The following is a 24,448-nucleotide window of genomic DNA, read 5'->3' as shown; positions in this document are numbered from 1 at the left end:
GACGGCATGATCTGTCACCGCTCACTCACCGGAGCTGAGAAGGGGGAGCACTAAAGTGCGCGCACGTAAAGAGCGGGGTGTGTGCAGCAAAGAGGAGGGAGGAAGCAGAACAGAGGAGGAAGAGGAAGGGAGCAGCTTTCAACAGTTGAAGAGGAGACGCGACTCATTCTGATTATCTTCAATCATCTCGCACCTTATTTCCCTCTCTCTGGCTCGCTCGCCGCCATGCAACAGATCATCAGCGCGGCGGTTTGATGGATGCAAACAGGAGCGCCTTCGAAATGACTGGATTACGGGATTAGCAAACTGATTGGTGGACCACAGGAAGAAAAAAAGGGAAAAGAGGAGAAGAAAAAGTGGCCGTTGTGAGTGTTCCTCTGCGAAAGGAGCACACAAAAGGTTGCGCCGGAGGAAAGGAGGGCGAAGAGAGCGGCTGCACCCCCGCTCCTTTGCTCCGTGCACTTTACTGGAGGAGACACACTCACACACACACACACACGCACACATACGCACACACGCATACACACACTCACACAGGCAGGCAGGCAGTCCCCCTATGCAACAGTGTGCCGCACCGGAGACTCAAGTCACAATGCGCCGGCGGTGGTAACGTGGAGCGATGGTGCATTTTCGAGCTTTGCAGCGTGCAGATGTCGCATGAGGGCAATGCGCCTTTTTTGGTCTTCTTTTCTTTTTTTTTCTTCTCCTCCTCCTTTTTCTTCTTCCCGATTGAAAGGCAAGCGCTAACCTTCACCATGATTTAACCTTGGACGCAGAGGGGAATATTAATACTTTATTGTCATCGATTATTCATTGCCGGAGCCCCGCTGAGAGGGGAAACAAAGCGTTCCAATGTTGAATTTGATCTTTAATTCATGCACGGGGTGTCGTTGGGCGGTCATCTTTGTTTACAGAAAGAGTTCATCATCGCAGAGCGGCATGTGAGAGAGCTAATGCCCATTCAAGGGGGTTCACAAATCGATTTGATATCCAATTAGCTGGACAGCAATATGCCAGCTTTGGATTTAGACCTCTAAAGGTTTTGCGGAAAAATCAACAGGTTGAAAGTCAAGGTTTTTTTTTCTTTCTCCTTTTTCTCCTGTGTACCAGTCACACATATCCAACTGAAGGGATGCGTCTCTCTGTTCTAATCTTCCTTCTGCTGTGGGTTAAAGCCCTGACATTGAAAAACCTTAGTTATTCTGTCCCGGAGGAGCAAGGACCTGGTACTGTCATCGGTAATATCGCGAAAGACGGCGGATATGGGACCCCAGAGAGAGGGAAAAAATCCAACTTCAGAGTGTTGGAGAATTCCGCGCCACACCTGGTGGACGTCGACCCGGAGAGCGGACTTATTTTCACCAAACAAAGGATTGACAGGGAGACGCTGTGCAGGCGGAACCCAAAGTGCCAGCTCTCCATGGAAGTGTTTGCCAACGACAAGGAAATATGCATGATCAAGATCGACATACAGGACATCAATGACAACTCGCCCAGTTTCCCCTCTGATCACGTTAACATCGACATCTCTGAGAACGCGGCAGCGGGCACGCGCTTCCCTCTGACCATCGCACATGACTCGGATACCGGGGAGAACGGGATCAAGACCTATCAGGTCACCAGAGATGATTACAATACATTCTCGTTGGATTTAAAAGTAAGAGGCGACGGGACTATTTATCCGGAGCTGGTGGTTCAGAGACCTTTAGATCGGGAAGACCAGAATCATCACACCCTCCTCCTCACCGCCATCGATGGGGGGGAGTACCCCAGATCAGGCTCCATGCAAATCAATGTCAGGGTGACCGATTCCAATGATAACAGTCCTGTTTTTGAGAAATCCTCCTACGTACTGGAACTCCCCGAGAATTCCCTGCCTGGAAAAGTTCTCATAGATTTGAATGCCACCGACCACGACGAGGGAAGCAACGGACAGGTGGTTTATTCCTTCTCAGGGTACGCATCTGAGCGAATACAAGATCTGTTCTCCATTGATCCCAATAGCGGAGTCATCAAGGTTCAGGGAGAAATTGACTTTGAGGACAATCCCATAATAGAATTTGATGTGCAGGCCAAGGATCTCGGGCCCAATCCCATACCGGGCCATGCCAAAATTACCGTCAAAGTGCTAGACAAAAATGACAACTCCCCAATAATCAGTTTTGTTTCTGTACGGCAGGGTGCCATCAGTGAGGCGGCACCCTCTGAATCTGTCATCGCGCTTGTCAGAGTGACGGATAAAGACTCGGGCCGAAATGGTCAGCTCCAGTGTCGCGTGCTGGGAAACGTTCCTTTTCGACTACAAGAGAACAATGACAATTTTTACACGCTGCTCACTGACAGACCTTTGGATCGAGAGACCAAAGACGAATATAATGTCACAATCGTGGCCAGAGATAACGGCATCCCCTCGTTGAACTACACCAAGTCGTTCACCGTTAAAATCTTGGACGAGAACGACAACGCACCCCGCTTCACTAAAGTCGTTTACGTGCTACAGGTGCCCGAAAACAACATTCCCGGCGAGTATCTGGGCTCGGTCCTGGCCCATGACCCGGACGTAGGCCGCAACGGCACAGTAACCTACTCCATTTTGCCGTCTCATATTGGCGAGGTGTCCGTTTATACATACGTTTCTGTTAACCCGACCAATGGAGCCATATACGCCTCACGCTCCTTTAACTATGAGCAAACCAAATCCTTTGAATTCAAGGTTCAGGCGAAAGACGGAGGCTCGCCTCACATGGAGAGCTCCTCCACCGTCAGGGTCAACATCCTTGACGTCAACGACAATCTGCCAGTGATCATTTTACCGCTCCTTCAAAACGATACCGCAGAAATTCCGGTGCCTCGGAATGTGGGCATCGGCTACATCGTGACAACGGTGAAAGCGGTGGACCATGATCACGGAGAGAGCGGACACTTGACGTATGAGATCGCCGAAGGGAACGACGACCACCTGTTCGATGTGGATCCGATAGGCGGCGAAGTCCGGACCGCCCACGCTCTGTGGCAAGAAGTCTCACCCGTCGTTGAGCTGGTGGTCAAGGTAACTGACCACGGCAAGCCGCCCTTATCCGCCGTAGCCAAGCTGGTCATCAAGGCCAACGCGGAAGTGGCGGCGGGCGGCGGGGGCTCCAGCGTGAGCGGCGAGCAACAGCACTGGGATGTATCCCTGCCCCTCATCGTTACCCTCTGCATTATCTCTGTCATGCTATTAGCTGTCATGACCGCCATCGCCGTCAAGTCCAAGCATCAAGATAAAGAGAATGGGAATTATAACTGCCGAATGCCCGAGTACTCCAATCCTCCGGTGGGGAAGGGCAAGAAGAAGCGGATCAACAAGAGTGACATCATGCTGGTGCAGAGTGAGATGGAGGAGAGAGATTTGGCCAGCCGCATGAATGTGGTGAGCAGCCCCTCGCTCATCACTTCGCCCATTTGCTTCGACTACCAGACCCCCCTGCCGCTCACGCTGCCCAGGTCCGAGGTCATGTACCTGAAGACAACCCCCAACAGCCTGACCGTACCCAGGGCGGGTGGCCACTCCAGCTTTGCCGGGCTGAGTGCAGACACCACGGCCAACAGGATGTCTGTGATACAGGTGAGACACTGGATGATTCTATGCTTTCTTGTACAACTCTGGGAAAATATCTGACATCATTATCGCTTCGGCTTGCTTGCTTGCTTAAGGCCAACGCTTTGCAAATGAAGCATGATATGACAGCTTCGCTTTAGTTGGCATTCTACTAATAAGGTTAATGTTTTATCCACATTTGTCCTCCTGCAAAGTGCCCGCGGGATACATAATGAGGAAGTGTTTTCTCTCTCTCTCTCTCTCTCTCTCTCTCTCTCTCTCTCTCTCTCTCTCTCTCTCTCTCTCTCTCTCTCTCTCTCTCTCTCTCTCTATCACTTTCTCTCTCTCTATCTTTTGCTGTTTCTTATGCTATCCTTCTTTCTTTCTCTATCTCTCAACCCACTACATCCATCCCTCTTTCGCCCCTCTCTCTTTTACTCTCTCTCACTCTATCCTTCACTCCCTCTTAATTGCCCTCCCTCTCTCTCCCTCTCTTCTTCTCTGCTCTCTTCCCCCCCCCCTATCTCTCTGTCTCTCTTTGTCTCTCTCTTTCTCTCTCTACCTTGAATGAGAAAGGCAAACAACACTGTGAGTCTTGAACAAGGCCACTGTGACCCCCAGCAGATCCTGGGCTGTGGAGAGAAAACAAAACCCAGCCTGAGATGTTGAAGCGGACAGGTGTTTGAGCAGCTTGTCAGATCGCATTACCCAACTGGTGTGCGCCAGACAGTGAGATGCGCACAGTGTAACCTCGACAATCGTATTTTTTCATCCCAAATATGGGTCAGATCTGCCGAGTCTGATCCATAGTTGGCAAAAGGCGGCCCTATACGGCAGACTCGTCTATGCCTCGCCAGCTAACATGCTAATTGACCAGTGCTTGCTTGTTGCGCTGCCTGGAATTGTGTGTCCGTACAGGATGTACATATCTGGGTCACTCTCACATTTGGAGATGGTAGCACAGATGACAAGGCCTGGCGCTGTCACCAGTCGCTGTGCTACGTGGGTGTGATCAACACAAACACATTATTCTCAAGATGAAGGGAAAAGGGCACTAATGAAAGAGCAAATGCTTTCCTTTCCATGCTTTGCCAAAGAGGCACATATGGTCACAATGGTGCCCCGTTCTAAGCATGTCCTCATCTCCGCCAGGTGATGAAGCAAACAAAAAAAAAGATTCTATAATAAGATCATGCAAAATAACAGCATCTTCCGAGTACCTTGCACCAAATCCATAAGAGAGGCAGGACAAACTGCAAGAAAGGGGTTGTAAATGTTGACGGCTGAAACTCACTTTTCCTGTCCCGTTGTCTTGAAAACAATGTATACCTCCAACAAGTGTTCTCAAATCAAATTCTGGGGCTGACTTCAGTCACTGAACCATTTGATGGTGGGATGCCGTATTGGTGTGTGAAAGCGCACGCAGTTGCTGTAATATCCCGCTTCACTGGGTTTTGTGTAAAAAGCAAAAGCAGCTTAATGTCAAATTTTCTGTTATGGCTCTGGTTGTGGGCTTTCTTATAACTGGCTTGTAACTGATAACACCATGTGACACCGGAGATGTCTTTACCACAATGTAGTACTTGCACAGTAGAAAAGGGATCTAGAAAGTCGAAGGTTACGCAGATTCTTAAAGAGATAGTGCTGCTGCAGCAAATCATTTCAACATCGAAAAGAAAGTGTTCTTACCTTCAGTGACTAACGGAAACATCAAACTAACAATGAGTAAATGAATCATGTAACATTCTATATCTTGGAAGAAAAACCTGTCCAGTGCATTTCGATTTCTGAGTAATTGAGGAAGGCAACACTTACAGAAGGGAATGAAAGGAACAACTTGAGTTGCTCAGAACTTTAGCCTATAAATGTCAGTCGTGCTTGACAGAGGCAAAACTTCAAGAAATGAATGACATAAATGAATGATTTGAGTTGCTCATGCAAATGGCAGGTGAAATGCTGTTATGGGAGGGGGTATCTAGGTTTATGACTGTGTCGACATACAAGGTTTCAAGGTTACAAATGGTGCATATTTTTTATTGCATTCAAATCCTAAGAGTGCCAAATTTTACTGAAATTATATTAGTACTGCAGTGTCATCGTTTAGTGATAGACAGACACGATGTTACAATTTACGTGCAGATTCTTCGCAGTCGGAATGCATACGTGATGCAAGGAACCTCATCCACTCTACCACCATCAACGACGTGAGAAAATAAATATTGGAATTAAAAGATGTAAAGTAAGACCATTATTATTTGAATCTGTCATATATAGCGGCACTGTAGGGCCCCGTCTGCAGCTGCACTGGTGTTGGTCATTTTAATCAGTTGCAGTTAAAAGGATTCCAAACACAACCATCCAGTGTAGGGTCATTGTTTGTTTTACTCATGGTTTTGTTTGCTACTTTTGACCTCTTTTTCCTGATGACTTTGTTGTTTGAGATTTTGTTCCTGTCGACTTTATTTAATACAATTTGTCAAACACACACTGCTCCTCCCTCCTGCCTGCATTTTTGGGGTCTACCACCACCACCACCACCTTGCAAATCGTGACACATAGAATCAAAAGTGTCACAAATTAGCATCGGTGTCTGGGTAAGAAACATACATTTTAAAGTATACGTTTACATCCCTAATGTAAAAGCATACTTTAACCCTTTCATGAACCCTCCAATCTGATAACATGATGAGCTGTCCACGTCCACTGTAGTGACCACTGACCCTGAAAGGGTTAAATATTCTGCCATGTGTCATTTAAATTATCGGAGTAAAAATTAAATGTGAATATGTAAATATATATATATATATATATATACAGTAAAGTCTCGTTATATCGATATCGGATATATCGATAGTCCCGGTTATATCGATACTATTTCTATGCACGCACGGAGAAAATTACATGCAAACAGGGTCGGATATATCGATAGTCCCGGTTATACCGATATTTTTTCGGACTCCCTTGAATATCGATATAACGAGACTTTACTGTATATAATAGATATAGAGATATACATATATAGGTACACACACACGCGCGCGCACACACACAAAGGAATATTAAAGTTCTCACTCAATGTCCCTTGTTGAGATACAAAGTGGCCAACACAATCGGACAGGGGATGCAGAAGTGAGTGTCGGGATAGAAACTTCACTGATTCTGTCTCGAAAGCCATTTAGTGTCCTTTCCACAGAACAGCGACCATGGAAAAAAAGAAGGAAAAAAACAGCTAAATCTCAGCTTGAACAGGCTGTGTCAAAGAGGTTTCACAGATCATTTCAATCCAAGCCTGTATCTAATGTCATCAATGAACAGTGTAATAAAAACACAATTTTCATTGTCATTTTCAGACAGAAAACTTCCCTTCCGAGCCCAATTACGCTGGCAGCAGGCAGCCGTTTGTTCAAAGGTAAGAGCTCTCATGCACACACTTCCTGACCGTGTCTTTAGAGCTCCCTCATCCTAGTATCAAGCCCGCCTGGCTATCAAACAGCCGCGCTCACGCAGTGAGAATGGCAAGTTATATGAGTCCTAACCCCCTCCCCCTTACCACCCCTGTCCCTTCCTGCCGCAGCTCTACATTTAAGGATGCAGAACGAGCGAGCCTCAGAGACAGTGGCCATGGTGATAGTGACCAGGCTGATAGTGACCAGGATACTAATCGAGGCTCCCAGTGTGACACGTCTGCCAGGGAGGCCCTCAAGATGAAAGCCACATCAGTTAATGGGCAGCCTTTCGAGCAGGGTGAGTGGACTCTTCCCGGCGTTGTCAAGATGCCTCGGCGCTCTCCTGAGGCGCAATGTTGTTTGTAGTTTATACGGAAAGACTCGGTTGGTGTTGAGACGCGCCTCGACCTGACGCCGGGCTGCGGCAAGGTAGACAAACAGTTAACACGCAGGTGGTAAATCGGCACAGCTTTCTTTCTTTTTTTCTGTTTGATTGAGATTTTCGGCTGCCGCTGGCTTTACATGGCAGGTGCCTTGAGCCTGGTGTCGCAGAGTGCCAGGTAAAAGCGAGCTTTAAACAGGATACTTTGAAAGGATAAAAGGGTCCGACGTGCGAAGGTGGAATGTTCAAACATGCCGCATCTGATTCAGCCATCAAACAAACTCATACGCATGGCAAAGTGTTTGTCTGCCTGCATCTCTTTTGATCAGGCCTCCATTTGAACGCGCTTTTACGCGTGCCTTGACTTAACATGACGGTGTGACAGACGCTCACAGGTATTTGTGGCAGCTGTGCTTCCACCCCTAACCCCTCAAAGTGCTTCTAAGTTATTATTGGTGGGGTTTACAACTAAAAATAGGAATATTAAAGTTTAATTACGACCAAAACGACTGTCACGAGTGCCATCGCAGATGATTGCCAGGCTGCTACGACCCACCCGACCTGCTCGGGATTGATATATTTAGCGGGAGTGGAGACAAACAGCAAATATGAAAGCCAGTCTCACAGGTGAGATAAAGGCTAACGGCGGACTCGAGCGAGGATGCCATGGCTTTCATTTGCTCCTACGAGCCTTGAAGGAGAACGGCTTTGGTCATCAGCCCCCGATGCGCCACTTTCCACACCATTTACATTGCTATAAACTGCCTGGATGTGGCCGGCTCGGGGAGGGCAGCCATGGCAAAACTCTGCTGGCTGCCAAAGGAAGAGAAAGAAAGCGAGATTGTGAATCCCTCCCTCCCGCCTCCCTTGTGTGTGTGCGCCTTGGGGAATTATGGCAGGCCACACTTGTCTCCGTCGGAGGTGTAAATTCACTCGCAATTTTTGCAGCACATTTCTTCAATGTGATTCAGTGCAGAGTTCTAAGGCCAATCATACAGAAATATATTGAAAGAGATGTCTTGCACGTTGGCACCGACTGAATATTTACATGCGCTATGGTGCCTTGTGAGAAATTTGGTGGATCCCGCTGTATAAGCGAGATAAGGTGGTGTGTTGCGTTTATTAAAAGAGAGCCACGATGCCGTGTTCCCTTTTCGCAGGTTGAAAAGGTTAAGCTTGATAAGATAAACAATGCTTTAATTGTAAGAATTACACTTCGAATATTGTGGTTGTCCAGCCTAAACTTTTAGAGGTTTAATAATAAAAATAATAAATTATATTTTAAGCGCCTTTCAAAGCTCGCAAGGACACTTTAGAGTCACAGACTAGCATAGGTACTATAATAAATAAAATACAATCACAAAATAGAATACAATAAATAAAATACATGTATAAATAGAAACAAGCGAAAGCTACACAGAAAATGCCATTTTGAATAGGTGGGTCTTGAGATGGGATTTGAAGGTGGGAAGAGAATCGATGTTTCGAATGTTGAGAGGAAGTGAGTTCCAGAGTTTGGGGGCAGAGCAGCTGACTGACTTTATTATACAGTACAGTGTATTTGTTTCATGATAATACAATAGCACATTTATTATCAATAAAATAAGGTATATTTTGTGTAGTTTTAAGGCTTATTTGGTCAAAAATCATGTTTTATGGGGACCTGGCAACTGATTATTCTCATTTTAATGGTTTCTTGAGGGAAATTATTTTTTGGGATACACACTTCGCCTTACACACTCTGTCTGGAAACCAATTAAGTTCGTAAGCCAAGGTATCACTGTATGACAAAAAAAAATACTCTATCACTTTTCAATGGACCAAAAAAGGCATTCCCAGTGTGTTGTTGCAGAGAGCAAGCCATTTCAAACACTTTAAACCAATTTCGGAATAATAGCACACACACTGACTGTCACAATTTGCAAGGTTGTGGTGTAAATTGACCCCAAAAACTCAGGCAGGAGGGAGGAGCAGGGTATATTTTCCAAATTGTATAAAATAAAGTCATCAGGAACAAAATCTCAACCAACAAAGTCATCAAAACAGAAAACCCCAAAGTAGCAAACAAAACCATGAGAAAAAACATGACAAGACAAAAAACCTGACAGGGTGAAACAAACAATGACCCGACCCCGAAGAGTATTTTTAACTGCTAGTGATTAAAACGACCAACACATGTGCAGCTGCAGGCGGGGCCACCCATTGGACGCAAACCGAATCGGTGAAATCTGTAAAAAACATTGAATTAAAAAAACATTTTTGACATGACATGTTTCAGTCAGACGTCGATAAAATACTTTACAGCAAAATATTCTGACATTAGAATGGCATGTCGAGATTGGAATAAAAAGAGGTTCTTAACAGATTCATGTTTTCTTGTTTCACTATTTCGCTTTTGATTCTTCTCACGTCACAAATGACTCATGATCACACGCAAGTAGTGTATTTAGAATCTTTTCCAACTTTTCATCGAGACAAAAATACTCAAAAGTATTTCATGTGAAAAGATGAAACTGGAGGCTTTGATAACAACACTTGCAAAGCTCTTAAGTTTAACAAAATGACGAATATCTCCCATGCAGAGATCAGGCTGTGCAATGTACCAATATACATCGTGTGACATAAAAACCTCAAGTAGTAAGCACTAATAATAGGCCAGCCTGAATTCAAAGCAAGTCAGCCGCCATGATTGCTTCTGATGAGCAACTCCAAAATAAAAGCTAAATAAGGCATGAATATCCAGAAACAGTGTAACTTGTTTTGCTTTTATCAGTGATAGCGTCTGCCCGGTGGCCCGGGGCGTACAACTTTGAAGACAGGCGTGGCCGACAACTTCTTCAAGAAAAAAAAAAACTTTTTTTTTTTCAAATCAAACGTTTATTTCATTCAATTCCACAAACGCTACACACAAACTGCTACGAGCCACGTGTACTCCTCTTTCTTAGCGGCTTTTAAAACTCTCAAGTACACTTTTCAGTCAAGATGTAGTCCGAAGCACGAAACAGGCTTCTGGTTGGCTGCCGGTGCCGAGTATGCAAATTGTCAAACAGCCAATCAAAAGCCTGTTTCGTGCTTCGGACTACATCTTGACTGAAAAGTGTACTTGAGAGTTTTAAAAGCCGCTAAGAAAGAGGAGTACACGTAGCTTTGAGCAGACAACGCAAACATTGCATTGAGCAGCATGACGACAAACGCCCCCAAAATCTTCAGCAGGTGATATTTACCATAAATTAAGCGAGGGAACATTTGTGGTAGGTGCTTCCTTAAATTAAAAAAAATCCTTTATACTTTGCAACAATGTTCTTTCTTCTTGCAATTAGTTGTCTTATTGTGTTTCAAGTTGTGAAAAATGGGGCAGGCAAGTTTATGGCCGGGCAGGCAACTTTTCAGAGTTGTCTGCCCGGGTGTCCGCTAACTTTTGGTCGTGAGTTTCAGACACTGCTTTTATTCTGAAGTCGATCCTCCTGACGCCTTCCATATTTCTACGAAAAATAACATCACAATCTGAAAATAGTAATTGGACCGATACGTAATAATGTATAAATAATCAAATCTGAATTGCTAAAAGCTTCTCAATTCCCGTTCTGGCGTTTCATTTTATTGTGAAGTTGTCATAGTTGTTCCAGTCATAAGGCATATCTGATTTACCTTGTCTTCTTGCTGAATTCAGATTGTAATTTCTAAAACAGTGACACTTGATATTCCAATCACTGCAATTGATGGTAATATATGTCAATCATGCACGTTTGGTTATATGGGCCATTTTATGTCATGTGTCTTTTTGTTTTGTATGAATTGATTTACAGAATGTCCATTTTGTAGATTTAATAAGGACAAAAAAAAACAAAAAGAAGAATTTTAGGGGTTTTGATTCGTTGATTTTTTTTTTCTGCTTGAAGACAAAAAGGTTGCAGGCTAAGAAGCATTGCTTTTCTATCTTTACCTTTACCATTTCTCTAGTCTCCTGCCCGCTTTGATACAGGTAATATATGCACCTGTGAAGCTCCCACTATCATGCACTCTGAATATTTATTCCGTCTCGCAGACGCCAGATGCAGTGTGGGTATGTTGCTAGGCGTTTTCTCATTCTCTTGATCATGGGCGGACACATTCTTTGTTTCCCACCGCTCTCTCGCTGTTACTCAACTAAAAGGAAAAAATGTCCGTGCTTGTTTTATTTAGGTGAGCATTAAAGTCCTGACACAACTTTGTCACTTCATGTTCACATTTGTTCCTTTTTATTTCAAAGATGAACTAAGAATACGAAAAAAAATGGCAGGAATGAAGAATGAACGTGTCCTGGCTTCTTCTTGACCTTCCTTCTCTACTTTTAATCAAAGACATGATAAATGTGAGCTGTGATTTATGTCGCCAAACACAGTTGATTATTTATTAAAGTACTGCGTGCCCAGAACAAAAAAACAACAACAATTAATTTATAAAGGATAAAATATAAACATGCCCCCTCCAATTGTTGGCGATGACTTAAACAGGGCGAAGCAGAAGAGAACAATGGCAATACCTCCATATGATTTCCTGGAGCTTTCAAGCACTCACATCTCTTCATCAGTATCATCTGCGAGCTTCTCATCAGTGCTGATGGCTGCCATGGAAATAAGCTTCCTATCTCACTTATCGTTCAGCTCTTACATATCTTTTAAGAAAAAAAAAAGAATCATCCGATCTCTGTGTAAGAAAAATGGAGAAAGAAATGGCAGAGAAGCATAATCAGGCGGAGTGGATGCTTCAAAGCCAAGCATTCAAATATCTACAAGGATGGGTTTGCCAAATCAAAGCAATGTTTTCGTCCATCCTTTTGATGTAAAATGCATTTTGAACTCACATATGTATTTTCTCTTGATCTCAGTTACATTATATGTAATATGGCAGGTGGTGGTGCTGGTGGTGAGGGGTAGGGCGGATCAAAGCCTGGTCATTTTTGGTTTCGATGGAGCTGCGGGTTAGTTTAGTAACAGAATAGAAAAAAAATGTGAGGGCTGTCTCTCAAAATTTGGAGGAGTGTTACCTTGGAATCAGTGTTGAACAGAATATGTCTTGTTAAGCGAACTGAACCAGTCAAAAAAAAGTATTTTCTGTACTGTATAAGGCACACCGTAGTATAAGGCACACCCTCAATGAATGCTTTATTTTTAAACATTTTACCATATCTAAAGCACTAAAGCACCTTCAATGAATGAAAAAAAAACAAATATAATATCTAAAAATATAAAAGTTTTCCAAATATAAGGCACATCACATTATAAGGCGCTACAGTAGAGGCTGGGGTTATCTTTTGAAATAAAATGAAGGCTTTTGGGTGTGCCTTATACGCCGGAAAATACGGTTCATGAGACTTTTTTGTCATGCCTGTCCAAATCCACCCAATTTTGTGTTTTTCTATGAAACTGGAATATTGGCTTTATTTTTATAACATTATTTCATTTATTTGTTTTTGTAAATGTACATGTTTTACAAATGTAAAACACAACACATTATGAGGCGCTACAGTAAAAGCTGGGGTTACGCACTACTTCTACATGAGGAAATGGAGTCCGCTGCAGCTGACCGGAGTTGCGAGACCTCTTAGGGCTCAATATTACTTCTCATATAAGGCGCACTGGCATATAAGGCGCAGGGTCATCTTTTGAAGAAAATAAAGGCTTTTTGGTGCACCTTATACACCAGAAAATAGGGTTTTCCGGGTTGCTCGAGAATCAAAACAATGGCTTCAAATTCTGAGAAGGTGTTTTGTTGTTACTCATCCAGTTATGAATATGATTCAAATAGCTCTGAAGAGGAAAGCATAAATGTTTGCAATCGATTAAAGAAGTCCTTCCGTCTCATTTTGAGGTGTCTGGAATCCAATGTAGAGAACCCAGAAAATGCACAACACAGCACCCAAGCTCCCTTGGAAATGGGCTGATTTATCTGCTGGGAATTTGTGTCAACTAGTATGAAATAGTAGTCTTGGTGCAACACACAACAATTCACCATTGCATTATTTATGTTTTTTTTCCTTCTAATTTTGCCATCAACACGGATCAACACGAAGTTTTCAGACCATACAAAGTACCCAAAATGCATTGTGTGTCTTTCTCAGTCAGGGGCGGTCCAGATGTGACGTCAGGCATCATCATGAACTCGAAAACAAGACTTCCTGAATATTCAGTGTGAGTCTTAAAACGTAAAATATAGCTATATGCCGTGGAATCTTTGTCAAATACGCTCAGTAGAAGTCATGTGAAGAAATTTTACAAATTATGGACACAACTTGTCCGGAGGTGTCGGTGGTCCTTTAAATTAGGTGATCGAGAAAATAAATGGATGGATTGATAAACAGGAAAAATCAAGAGCTCTGATTTTTTGGGGGTAATACCACAACGAAAATGGTCCAGCATTTGCTTTCTGCATGCGGTGCAGAAAAAAAAACACCAGTGAGTGTTCAGACCAGAAAAAAAAGAAAAGAAGCTTTCCAGAAGAGACAAACATTTGGCTTGTAGATAATTCTTTTTGAATTCATGTCAGCCTTTGAGGGTACAGACTGGGAGCAACAACTTTGTTGTGCAGGGCAATAATTAACTTTCTGATGCGTGTTTTGGATGAAAATTGGGTGAGAAGAAGCAAGAAAACAAAAGCACCTTGTGGCTAAAAAAATTCCAAAAGAAGACAAAGACAACAGAGATGATAATAACGTTGTTCGGGTGATCTGTTGATAGTGGTGAGCTTACGCACGGTATCTGCATGATTTTTGTGTTGTCAAAGTGAAGCTACAAACAAATGTGATGTGTCTTTTTGACACATACATTGATCCAGACAGTTTGGCTCACTTTCATAATGCAGTTGACAAGTAAAGTCAGAAATCTACTGTCTACAGATGAGTGACGCAGGAAGAGGTCAAAATGTTTTGAGGGAAACGAAGAGGGGGTTTTTGATCCTGTATCAGGAAGACAACTACAAAAGAGGATGCGTGGCTACTATTGGTTTGATTTTCAATAGCCAGGTGAAGTGGTTATTGTACACTTTATGCTTTGATATCACATGTCCTGCCTCAAACACAGTGTTTAGTGATATGTTTTGTGCTTTATAAACAATTCAAATGAATCATTATTGAGTTATTTCAGTAAATATGAATGAAATAAATATGAATATTGATGTTGATTATTTTTAACACCTAACTTATTCACCACCATTCCCAAACTTATTTGGGAATTGAAAAGCATGACGTGGAGCGCCATTACCGAATTTGTTGCGGTTTTGGTTTTTCTTGCGGGGGGTGCCGATAAAGCGCTTGTCAGACCTCTGGCAATGTTTTTTTTCCTTCTACGAGGGGGCAGCATTTGCCTTTTGTACAGCCGTCCCACTTGCACCTCATATTACTCCAGACCCATATAATTTAGTAATTGACTTTTTTTTCTGAAATAATACAGTCTAAAGTTTCTTACGCTGCATTGAAGGTAGTCCTAAAACTCAATATTCCTTGGGTCCTGGAATTTGAGTGAAAATGGCAGAAACCCTGACACTGGAGTGGACACATTTTTGCATGTCTGGTAGTGAATGAGTTAAATATGTTTTATCCCTGTTTGGTTCAAATTGTTTGGAGATTTGTTGGAAATCATTTAAATTATTCGAGAAAAGCCAATGAATAAGACATTCTGCTGCCTGTCATTGCATTGACGATTTACAAAGATCAAGGAAAAAAAACAGATATGCATAAGAACACCACAATCCAAGTGGTCCAGTGGCCCGGTTGTTAGTGTGTCGACCTCACAGGGCAGCGGTGCAGAGTTGAACACTCAAAAAATGGCTGGACTTCTTTAATCGATTGCAAACATTTATGCTTTCCTCTTCAGAACTAGGCGTGAGTGTGAGCGCGTATGGTTGTTCGTCTGTATGAGCCCTATGATTGGCTGGCTGTCCTTCGCCTACTACTCAAAGACCGCTGGGATAGGTCCCGCGACACTTGTGAGGATAAAGCTAATCGGAAAATGAATGAATGAATGAATTTGGAACACGATGTCCATATTATGATTTCACCCGTTAAAACCAATGGGGAAAAATAAGGTATTTTCACTTTCTCTGGACCAGGTCATCCCCCAAAAAAATTATTCATCAAAGCTGGGCTGAAAACACAAAAAAAGTCTCCACTTCATTCTGTAATTGGGGAACACAGTCATAACTTTTGTGTCACAAGATCACTGTTGAGACCATGGCACAAATTCAGAGGACAGTTGTACAACCATGTTGTGAGCTGAAGATAATTCACCGTATCGGTACGTCAATCCCATGTCCAATCACAATTGAAATCAGCCCTCGATTCAAAAAAGCAGTAACGGTTCGGTTTAAAATAAAATCTCAACTCAGAAAGGCAAAGAGGAAAAAGAGAGCATTGTTGTTTTCAAAGACAAGCACTTGGAGACCTATTTTCAAAGGTTCACAACACCTTTTGCCGTGCAAAAACCGAAAGTTTTTAGTGAAAACAGTGTCTTGTAAGCAGTCCCTGCGGCTTGAGAATTCTGCGTATTTCCCTGTCCCCGGACCGACAACTACTTGTACTCTCCTGAAAGAGAGCTCAGCACTTGAAGCTGCTTTCTTCCCGCATCTCCTGTCACGCATGTGGTTTATTTTTGTTTGTGGGAGCTTCCTTGGCCAGCATTCTGGTGGTAGGAAGTTTCCTTTAGAACAAAAAGAAAACTCATGCGGAGGCTTCTGCATCATGGGTCTCTGTTTCATTCATTCATTATCTTTCAAGTGTTTCATTCATATTTGGAGGAGAGCCTTTTGTGAGTAAATGGCATAATTTCCAGTAATTAATTAATCATTATTGCCATATGAAAGCAGGCAGGCGAGCAGCGGGAAGAATAACCTGTTGCTTTTCTACTCGGAATGGACCGCTTTATTTTTACGTTATGGAGCAAAAGAGAAAAAAAAAACATCAACAACTGTTATGAAATGCTTGTTTCGACATTTGGTGCAGGCATTTGTAACACGTTGCCTCAAAGCGCTAATACTTATTGCGGCGGCGTCACATAAATGTTGATTGCGGTGTAATTGCTGCAATAACAAGTGGCTCATTCCCGCGTGCTTATTTGGTTTGCGCTCATGCACAAGCAGAGTCACGTGTGAAGAATACGGCCTTCGATCAGTAATTGCTCGTTTGCACCGAAATGCATATTCGTATCGATTCGTTGTCTATAGCTTGGCCCTTGTACTTTTCGACTGGCGCCTTTGCGGACATGTCGTCAATCAATGACAGGTATGACATATCGGAATAGACAACCAGTCACATACAAGGCTACAGGAGAACAGCAATGGCCAATTAGCCTGACATGTTTTTGGCCGTGGAGAGGAGTCACATTCAAACACTGTTAGGTAGCATCACTTCGGGGATTGCAATATTCACCATTAAAAATGAAATTCACGCCGTTAGTTGATGTGTTTTGAAGGTCATTGTTTTCCACTTATTGCTAATTTGCACCAGTAACTATTCAGCTGCTGAATTAAATAATTGTTTTCCCCCCTTGCATTTCACGTTACCACACAAATGAGGTCATTTAGTGGCAAGGGCGGGTCATTATGTATGGCATGTCTAATATGAGGTGAAATGAAAAAATGGCCAGGAAATGCAAATAAGGAGCTGATTATGATGCAATAAACTCTTAAAAAGGAGTGGGGGGGCTAATGACTATGCCACAAATGGTTATGCCAAACTCCAATTTGTCCTTGACTCTCATTTTGAGCGAATTTCAATCGACCTCTGGAAAAGATGTGACATAAAACAGCTGCATGATGTATATCTATTCATTTTTTTCTTGATATAAAGTACACACACACGGCAGGCGCATCTGCAATTTGACTTGCATTTTCCCCTCTCATCACTATTTTACATGTACAGTATACCATCTACATTTGAACAGTGGTTGAATCAATATGCACACCATTAATTCTCTGCTTGATTAAAAATGATCTGACACTCTGTAAGGTTTGGCTAACGATTGTGCTGCAAATGCTAAGTCCAAGCTATCCTTCAATTTGTGTTCATGAATGAATTGAAACTGACGTTGACACAATATTGAGAGCAAGTCCTGCATGCCAGTCTTTCCTGATGCTAGTCACACAGTTTACCATACTTGTTTTTCTGCTTCTGCATCCGAAAAAAAAGCTTCCCCTGCACCACAAGCACATTTTCCTGAAACACCTACGCAGGTTGCGATGGGGAGGGAGGGATGGGGGGGGGGCTAAAGTCCTTCATGAATATTATGAATCACTCGCAACTGTTGCATTGACCCGCAGTGGGGTAAAAGAATAATAAATAATAAATATATTCTCATGTGCTTTGTTTTGTTGCATATCATCATTTTGAAGTGGCATCGCAAGGGAGCTCGAGGAATGCAATGTTTCCAAGCTTTAATATTGGACGACTATCCTAATAGGCAGCATATTTAATTTTGTAGTATTTCAGTATTGTCCGGTGATAGTTATGTTTTGCATCCTGTATTATGAGACAGTCAAACTCAATACAAATGACAAAAATTGACATTCTGTCCACAATCATTGTTTAAACATTCACGAGGTGGTGCATTTTCGACAATGTACCAAATGTTTGCGCCGTCTTTTTGTTGAAGGAATTTCAAGTCGAGTTTGGGCCCCTCTCATGGGAATTGTGTCGCAAAATGCCCCTGACATTCATCATGGTCACTCTAACCACACACACACACACACACACACACACACACACACACACACACACACACACACGCACACGCACACGCACACACACACACACACACACACACACACACACACACACACACACACACACACACACACACAAAACGTGCACACACATATTTTCCCCTCTGCCATTGTTGCAAAACACGGCAGCATCCATTTCATGTACGTTTGCGAGTCAGGATGGGGAGGCAACATTTCTGTGAAAATTCTCCATTTTGTTTGTGTCGGGAAATTTCATAGGATATTTTCCTGACTTATTTAGTCATCGGATTGACCTGCAAGGTGGAGTGTGGTGTGATTTACTACATGTCCACTAGAGGATGTCATCATGAAAATAACTTGTGACCTGAAGAAACTTCATGACAACCGAGACCTCCTGACAAGTTACGTCCATAATTTGTAAAATCACTTCAAATGACTTCTACTGAGCACATTTTACAAAGATTCCATGGCATATAGCTATATTTTACGTTTTAAGACTTGCGCTGAATATTCGCAAAGTCTTGTTTTCGAGTCGATGACGATGTCCTAAGTGACATCACATTCGGAACGCCCCAGTTTGGAGCTCATTTTGTGCCAGTTTTGGGACACTTTAAGTCATTTTTTATTGGTGTTTTGCATTTGACTAAAAATATCAGCCTGCGTGTTTTGGGTATTTTAGATGCTATAAAATGTTTTTTCTGGTGTCGGTTGTCCTTTAATACTGTCATTAAACTGTTCGAATTTTTACGATCAACGTGTGTATTCATAATAACCTCAAAAAATTGCAACATTATTTGCTATTTGTCCATCTATTCTTGAAAAGTCTGTCTTGAAATTGGCTTTAACAGTATATATGCAACCAAATCCATTTCTTCTCCTTCATCCATTGTGGGTTGACAAAATTAAATCAAAACAAAAACATATTTGCTTATGCAGCTGGCTACGGATACAGTGTGCTAGCTCTGGCCAGTATGATTTTCACCAGCGGCTAATAATACTATGATTAGCTAGTGACTAGCCAATCATGTGACTAGCCAATCATAGTTTCATAGAGAGGACAGTAATTTCATCTGTGCTTGTATGTCATGCATGTTCGCATATTTGACAATCAAGCTGACTTTGACTTTGATAGTTTGCGAAAACTCTGACGTTGACCAGCGCCTTCAAGAAGGCATTGGTAACCCTTTGGGTTGCCAACTCAAAATCTGATTGATTAACGCGACAGTTTGATCGATACATTTAATGCGACAGGGCCCGCAGAACAGATTGTGAAGGCGTACAGGTAGATTTTTCACTCTGGTAACAAATGATGGCTCAAATATTAAATGCTTAAATACGAAAACACACATCTGAAAGCAGCACAACAAGGGAAAAGCAATGAAAGGAAGCTGAAAGGCAATTTGGAATTATTTCATTAAAATTCATGGACAAAATATAATTCACATTACTGTGTGATTCTAATATTTTTAGGCCAGCAGAGAAAGCCTTGCAGGCCTTGATGGCTCACCACTGTCAGTAATAGATACTTTACTTTATATTTAATTTACATTCTTTACTTTTCCTCCAACTCTTTTATGATTGATTGTCATCCCACAACATGTGGGAGTAGTTTCTTCTTTTGGAGCGCGACGGGACCAAGTAACAAATGTTGAACTGTTTTTGCAGAACAAGACAAATCAGTCCACTGCACCGATGAGTGTCGTGCACTGGGACACTCTGACAGATGCTGGATGCCAAAGTTACGGATCGGAAGCCAAGCGGACAGCGCAGATAATCGCACCAACCTTTTCATCCCCGTGGGAATGGATGCCATGGTAGAGACAGAGATTTATGGCACCATCAGCCGAGGCAGTCGGAAAACCCTCAGCACCTTCGGGAAGGAACAGCGAGACAGCACCGTCCTGGTGGCCAACGTCAAACCATACTTGAAGTCGCAGCGTGCGCCGTGCCCGCCTCTGCAGGAGAGTCCACCGGCCCCCCTGAGCCCTGGCAAGAGCAGACCGGTCCTGGACTCGACCGAGCGAGCGACGAAGGAGAAGCGGGAGGGTGGTTCAGACAGCAGTGCCTACGGCCCTCCGGACGGCCAGTGCTCCCCGCTACACACCGCGGTGGAGGAACCCGCCTACCTGACCCGCGACCTCCGACCCAAGGCACTGGCCAGCAGCCTCATTCACAGTGCCGTCATCAGCCAGGAGTGCGGAGTGTCGGAGTACGAGACGCAGGACTCGGGGAATTGACGCCGTCAAACCCTCGCTTGCGCTCCTGGCCGACGAGTGTGTGATTTGGGGATGGCGGGGTGTGGAGGGAGGATTTAGTTTGTTTCTTTGGGGTCCAAACATTGTATAACCAAAAATCATCTGCTCTGTGTCTTTCTTTTTTTTTTTTTTATTCTGTTTTTTTTTTATTTACTCAGTGACTGGTAAGGATGGGCCATTGAATAATTTCCTTGATCACCGGTGGAGAAAAACAATGATCAATCAAATGATCTTTTTTATACATATATATCTCTTTCTGAATGTCCGGAACTCCTGTTGCCATGCTTGTGCTGTATTGAGCAGAGAATTTGGGCCGTTAGCATTGAAAACAAAAGAAAAAAATTACATCATGTTGTACTTTAGACAGCAAATGGGCGCATCTCAGTGAATCTGAATTTTGTCAAAGATGTTCATGTCTTAATTGTAGTCATTGTTGAAAAGTTGATGAAACCCCTGCTCACCCGTGACCCTAATGGGGATAACAGTAGAGATGAATGATTACTGTTGATGGTTTACAATCCAAATATGAAGAAATGAGAATATAGGATTACATAAGAAACAGATATTTTTTTTTTGTAGCTGGAATGGCCCTCATGGGGAATCCTTGAAATTCAATTCTGATACCAAAACGTATATGTTACACCTACATTAACTAATTCACTGCCATTCCCATTTTTTTCCGGGAATTGAAAAGTGTGACTTACTGACATATAGTATATAAAAAATAGTTACCCCTGGGGCCACAAGTTTGGGGGCCTTTTATCGAGCATCTTCATCTTTCTTAAGTTCATAGAGTTGCTTGTTCTGTAGCCACAGGGGGACACAAGCCAATGTCTTATTGTGCCGGTCCCAAGCCCGAATGCATACAGAGGGTTGTGTCTGGACTGGCATCCGATGTAAGAGCTTGGCAAAATCAAACATACAAATCAAACTTTTGAAGATGAGGACATTTTTTCGCTGTGGCGACCCCTGAAGAGAAAAGCCGAAAGGAAAAGAAGATGTGGAGAAAGTTCCCGAATTTGTTTAGGTTTTGGTTTTTCATGTGTGCCGATAAAGCGCTGGCCATGGCCTCTGGCAATGTTTTTTATTTTGCACAAGGGGGCAGCATTTCCCTTTTTTATGTTAGGGCTTTGTTCTAGCTTCAGCTGTTGTTAAACCGCTATATAAACCAATATGTATGTATTGCATTGTATTTTGGACAAACGCCCTCATTTCAAGCTCAGATAACTCCAGACCCATATAACTTAGGAATGAGCTCTTTTCTTCTGATGAAAGAAGAGAGTCTAACGCTGTACTGAATGTTTATGTTGTTCTAAAACTCAATATTCTCTGGGACCTGCAATTTGTGTGAAAATGAAAAAAGCCTTGCAATGGAGTAGACACATTTTTGCATATCATCTGGCAGTGAATGAGTTAAACAATTCAAATGGCTTTTTGGGGCTCATTTTGGCATCCCCCCCAAAGTAACGTGGTGGACTGTGTGGAAATATATATATTTTATGGGTCCTAAATATCCCAAATGTCACTCAAATGTACACAGAGAGTGCGGGGGAAAAAAAACTCCTGAAAGCAGTTTCATCGTTTCACCACAAAATTAGGCGGCTATGTCTGTCACATCCAGTAAGTCTCAAGAACTCATGCACAAAATTGAAGAGGGAGTGATTAATTTATGTTCAAATGAGACTTTTTGGTCAAATTCAAGGTCAAACTCCTCCTACGAGAATAGGTCTCAAATGAGCTTCAGTTAATAGCAAGTCACATTTTGTCAATTAATGTCAATTAATGCAGTTGTAGCATGCTACCAGACTTAGAATTATCAAGGATTCACCATGAAAATGGGGTGCAAGTGTCTTGTCATTAGCTGATTTTTCCTTTCGTAAATTTCTGGAAATGCAGGGATTTATTGTTTGTGACCTGTTGCATAATATCTGCACTTTTCGTATCAATCAATCAATTTTCCACGAGATTCTACTTCATTGAGATGCGCCTGCAATTCCGTCAGAGTCAACATCTGCCTGCGGCGTGGCCGTTTTGCCTACATGCACTTCAATCAATCGATTGCCACTCAATACGACTTTAATGATCGGTTAATCGATGAATTGATCGCCAGTCAGCCCATCCCCAGTGACTCGTTGTGTTTCGGTGAAAATTGTGTCCTTGACTCTTTGCTGTGAAGGTTTGCGGGCCAATCAGTGCTGACCTGACTTCAAGTGTTTCCATGGTGTACGTACTGTACCTGTCAATTTAGATGTATTTTAGACATTTCAAGCACCAATTTTGTGTGGCTGTTGGAACAAAATTGCTACTGTTAAGCTATTGAGTCCTGTCTGCTTTTGTAACGGTGAAGCTATCTGTCTCCATTCAGTGTTTGAAAGAACGTCATTTTGAAATATCAAAGGCCGACCGCATACATATCAGTGGCGTTGACATACAAAAGTGAAGTGTCTTATGAACTGTAACGGTGGTGCGACCGGAGGTGGGGGGGCGTCCCTTTTCACGAAACCATTCGAGGTTCCGCTGAAACATTTTTTTTTTAAAGAATGTATTTGTAATTTGATCGTCGTCCTCTCTGCTGTTAATGTGAAAATAAGCTGGGCTTACACGTGAATGTGGGCTACTGTACTGTACTTGTGTATTTTATTAAATTTGTATTACACTGTGCGCATGGAAGGACATTGTTTTTCAACCGATGATGACTTCCGAAGCTGTCGTATTCATTTGTGAGAGACATGTTAAAGCAGCGCTATGTGACTTTCTTTGTTTATTTGTGTTTAGTAAATCATTCGCTCACTGGCTCCCCCATCAGGTGCAATATTTCATATTGCTTTGACTGTTACTAATAAAAATGAAGAGTGAAAGATGTAAATTTATGATTAAAAAAAGTAATCAGTAAAAAGAATTGAAAAAAATAAAAACAAGAAATAAAAACTTTACGCAAATATACATAAATTCGCCTTGGTATTTGAAAACAAATTAATAAAATTTCAGAGTTTAATCATTTGAGCAGAAATTCTAGCACAACCTTTCACCCAAACTTTTAACTTTAGTCCGCCGCACACTGAGCGATGTTAGCGCAATTGCAGGATTTGACAATGAGTCTTTTCGAGTGTTCTATGCTCATCAACGGCATTTATTGTGAATCTGAGGCTCATGTTACAGTTGTAACAGGCAATTAGAATGCACAAGGGTTTCCGAAAAGATCCATCTTTGGGAACAGCCCATCTCCCTTGTGACCATCTGCTTCTTCCTCGATAATTGCACCATGTTTTTCGTCATTCAATTACAAATGACACACCGCATATGTGAAGCTAGATATGGCGGCTAAACGCTGCAGCGCATCAGCTGATATGCGGGGCTCTATTGCCTAGCTGATATGCGGGGCTTTATTGCCTCAAGTTCAGCGAAGAGTCGGCGTGTATAACTTTGTGTGCTCGCTGATAGCCAGTCCATCGCTCACAATGAATTGTCGTCATTTGTGTTCAACAGGTAGCATCAGAAGATGAAATCCACCACTGAGATTCTAACTAACCTTTAATTGAACGTCATTTTCAAGCTGCTATTTTAAGGTTTAAATACTCCACCGTGCTGCTTAAAAAAATGCAAAAATATGAACGATCTGTTCCAATAATAGCAATGCATGATGGAAGGAGGTATGTTTTAGAGGGATGGAATATCGATCCTTGTTGGAAGAGCTCAGTGTGTTTTTTTTCCCACTCCCTTATTTCTTGTCATTGATTTCTATATTTTTAACTACAAATAAAGAAACATTGCACTGTACATTAGTGCACCCCATCACAGGATGAGTTGACTTTACTCATTTAGTCACACTGCATGCTAACTGTGAGCTCACCTGGTGAGAGAGAGCAATCGCCATATTAGTGGAGTAAACCGATCAGACAAACATCCACTTTCCACCATGTCATTTTTTACTCTGGAGCACTGTCTGTGTTACTCTCTCGTCTCAACATCTGATGTTCGTGTGGCGGTCCCCTTTGTGTGTGTGCGTAAAACCCACCCCTGTCTTCTACACGGATTTAAACCAATCACGGGCGTCTTTACGGCTCTGATAAGCTGC

The 24,448-nt window shown here is 42.6% G+C and overlaps 1 protein-coding gene across 1 annotated transcript; it reads left to right on the top strand.

Annotated features, from left to right (window-relative positions):
* The first annotated feature begins 23 nt into the window (after window positions 1–23).
* On the top strand, window positions 24–24,155 carry LOC148894810 (protocadherin-17-like). Its single transcript, XM_089003193.1, has 4 exons — window positions 24–3,604; window positions 6,928–6,986; window positions 7,152–7,321; window positions 19,784–24,155. The coding sequence occupies exons 1-4, from the start codon at window positions 1,133–1,135 to the stop codon at window positions 20,353–20,355; spliced, it is 3,273 nt and encodes a 1,090-aa protein (XP_088859319.1). The 5' UTR covers window positions 24–1,132; the 3' UTR covers window positions 20,356–24,155.
* The last annotated feature ends 293 nt before the right edge of the window (window positions 24,156–24,448 follow it).

Source organism: Hippocampus bargibanti, linkage group LG08 (genome assembly GCF_051943395.1).
Source record: "Hippocampus bargibanti isolate YZ-2025 linkage group LG08, ASM5194339v1, whole genome shotgun sequence".
Lineage (NCBI taxonomy): Eukaryota > Metazoa > Chordata > Actinopteri > Syngnathiformes > Syngnathidae > Hippocampus > Hippocampus bargibanti.
The sequence above is the reverse complement of the archived record's forward strand: the minus strand, read 5'-3'. Positions and strand labels throughout refer to the sequence as shown.

Excerpts from the sequence above, each read along its gene's own strand:
- LOC148894810 (XM_089003193.1), top strand. The coding sequence starts at position 1,133 with ATGCGTCTCTCTGTTCTAATCTTCCTTCTGCTGTGGGTTAAAGCCCTG. Across the intron at positions 3,605-6,927 it reads ACAGGATGTCTGTGATACAG|ACAGAAAACTTCCCTTCCGA; the intron begins GTGAGACACTGG and ends TGTCATTTTCAG. Across the intron at positions 7,322-19,783 it reads TGGGCAGCCTTTCGAGCAGG|AACAAGACAAATCAGTCCAC; the intron begins GTGAGTGGACTC and ends CTGTTTTTGCAG.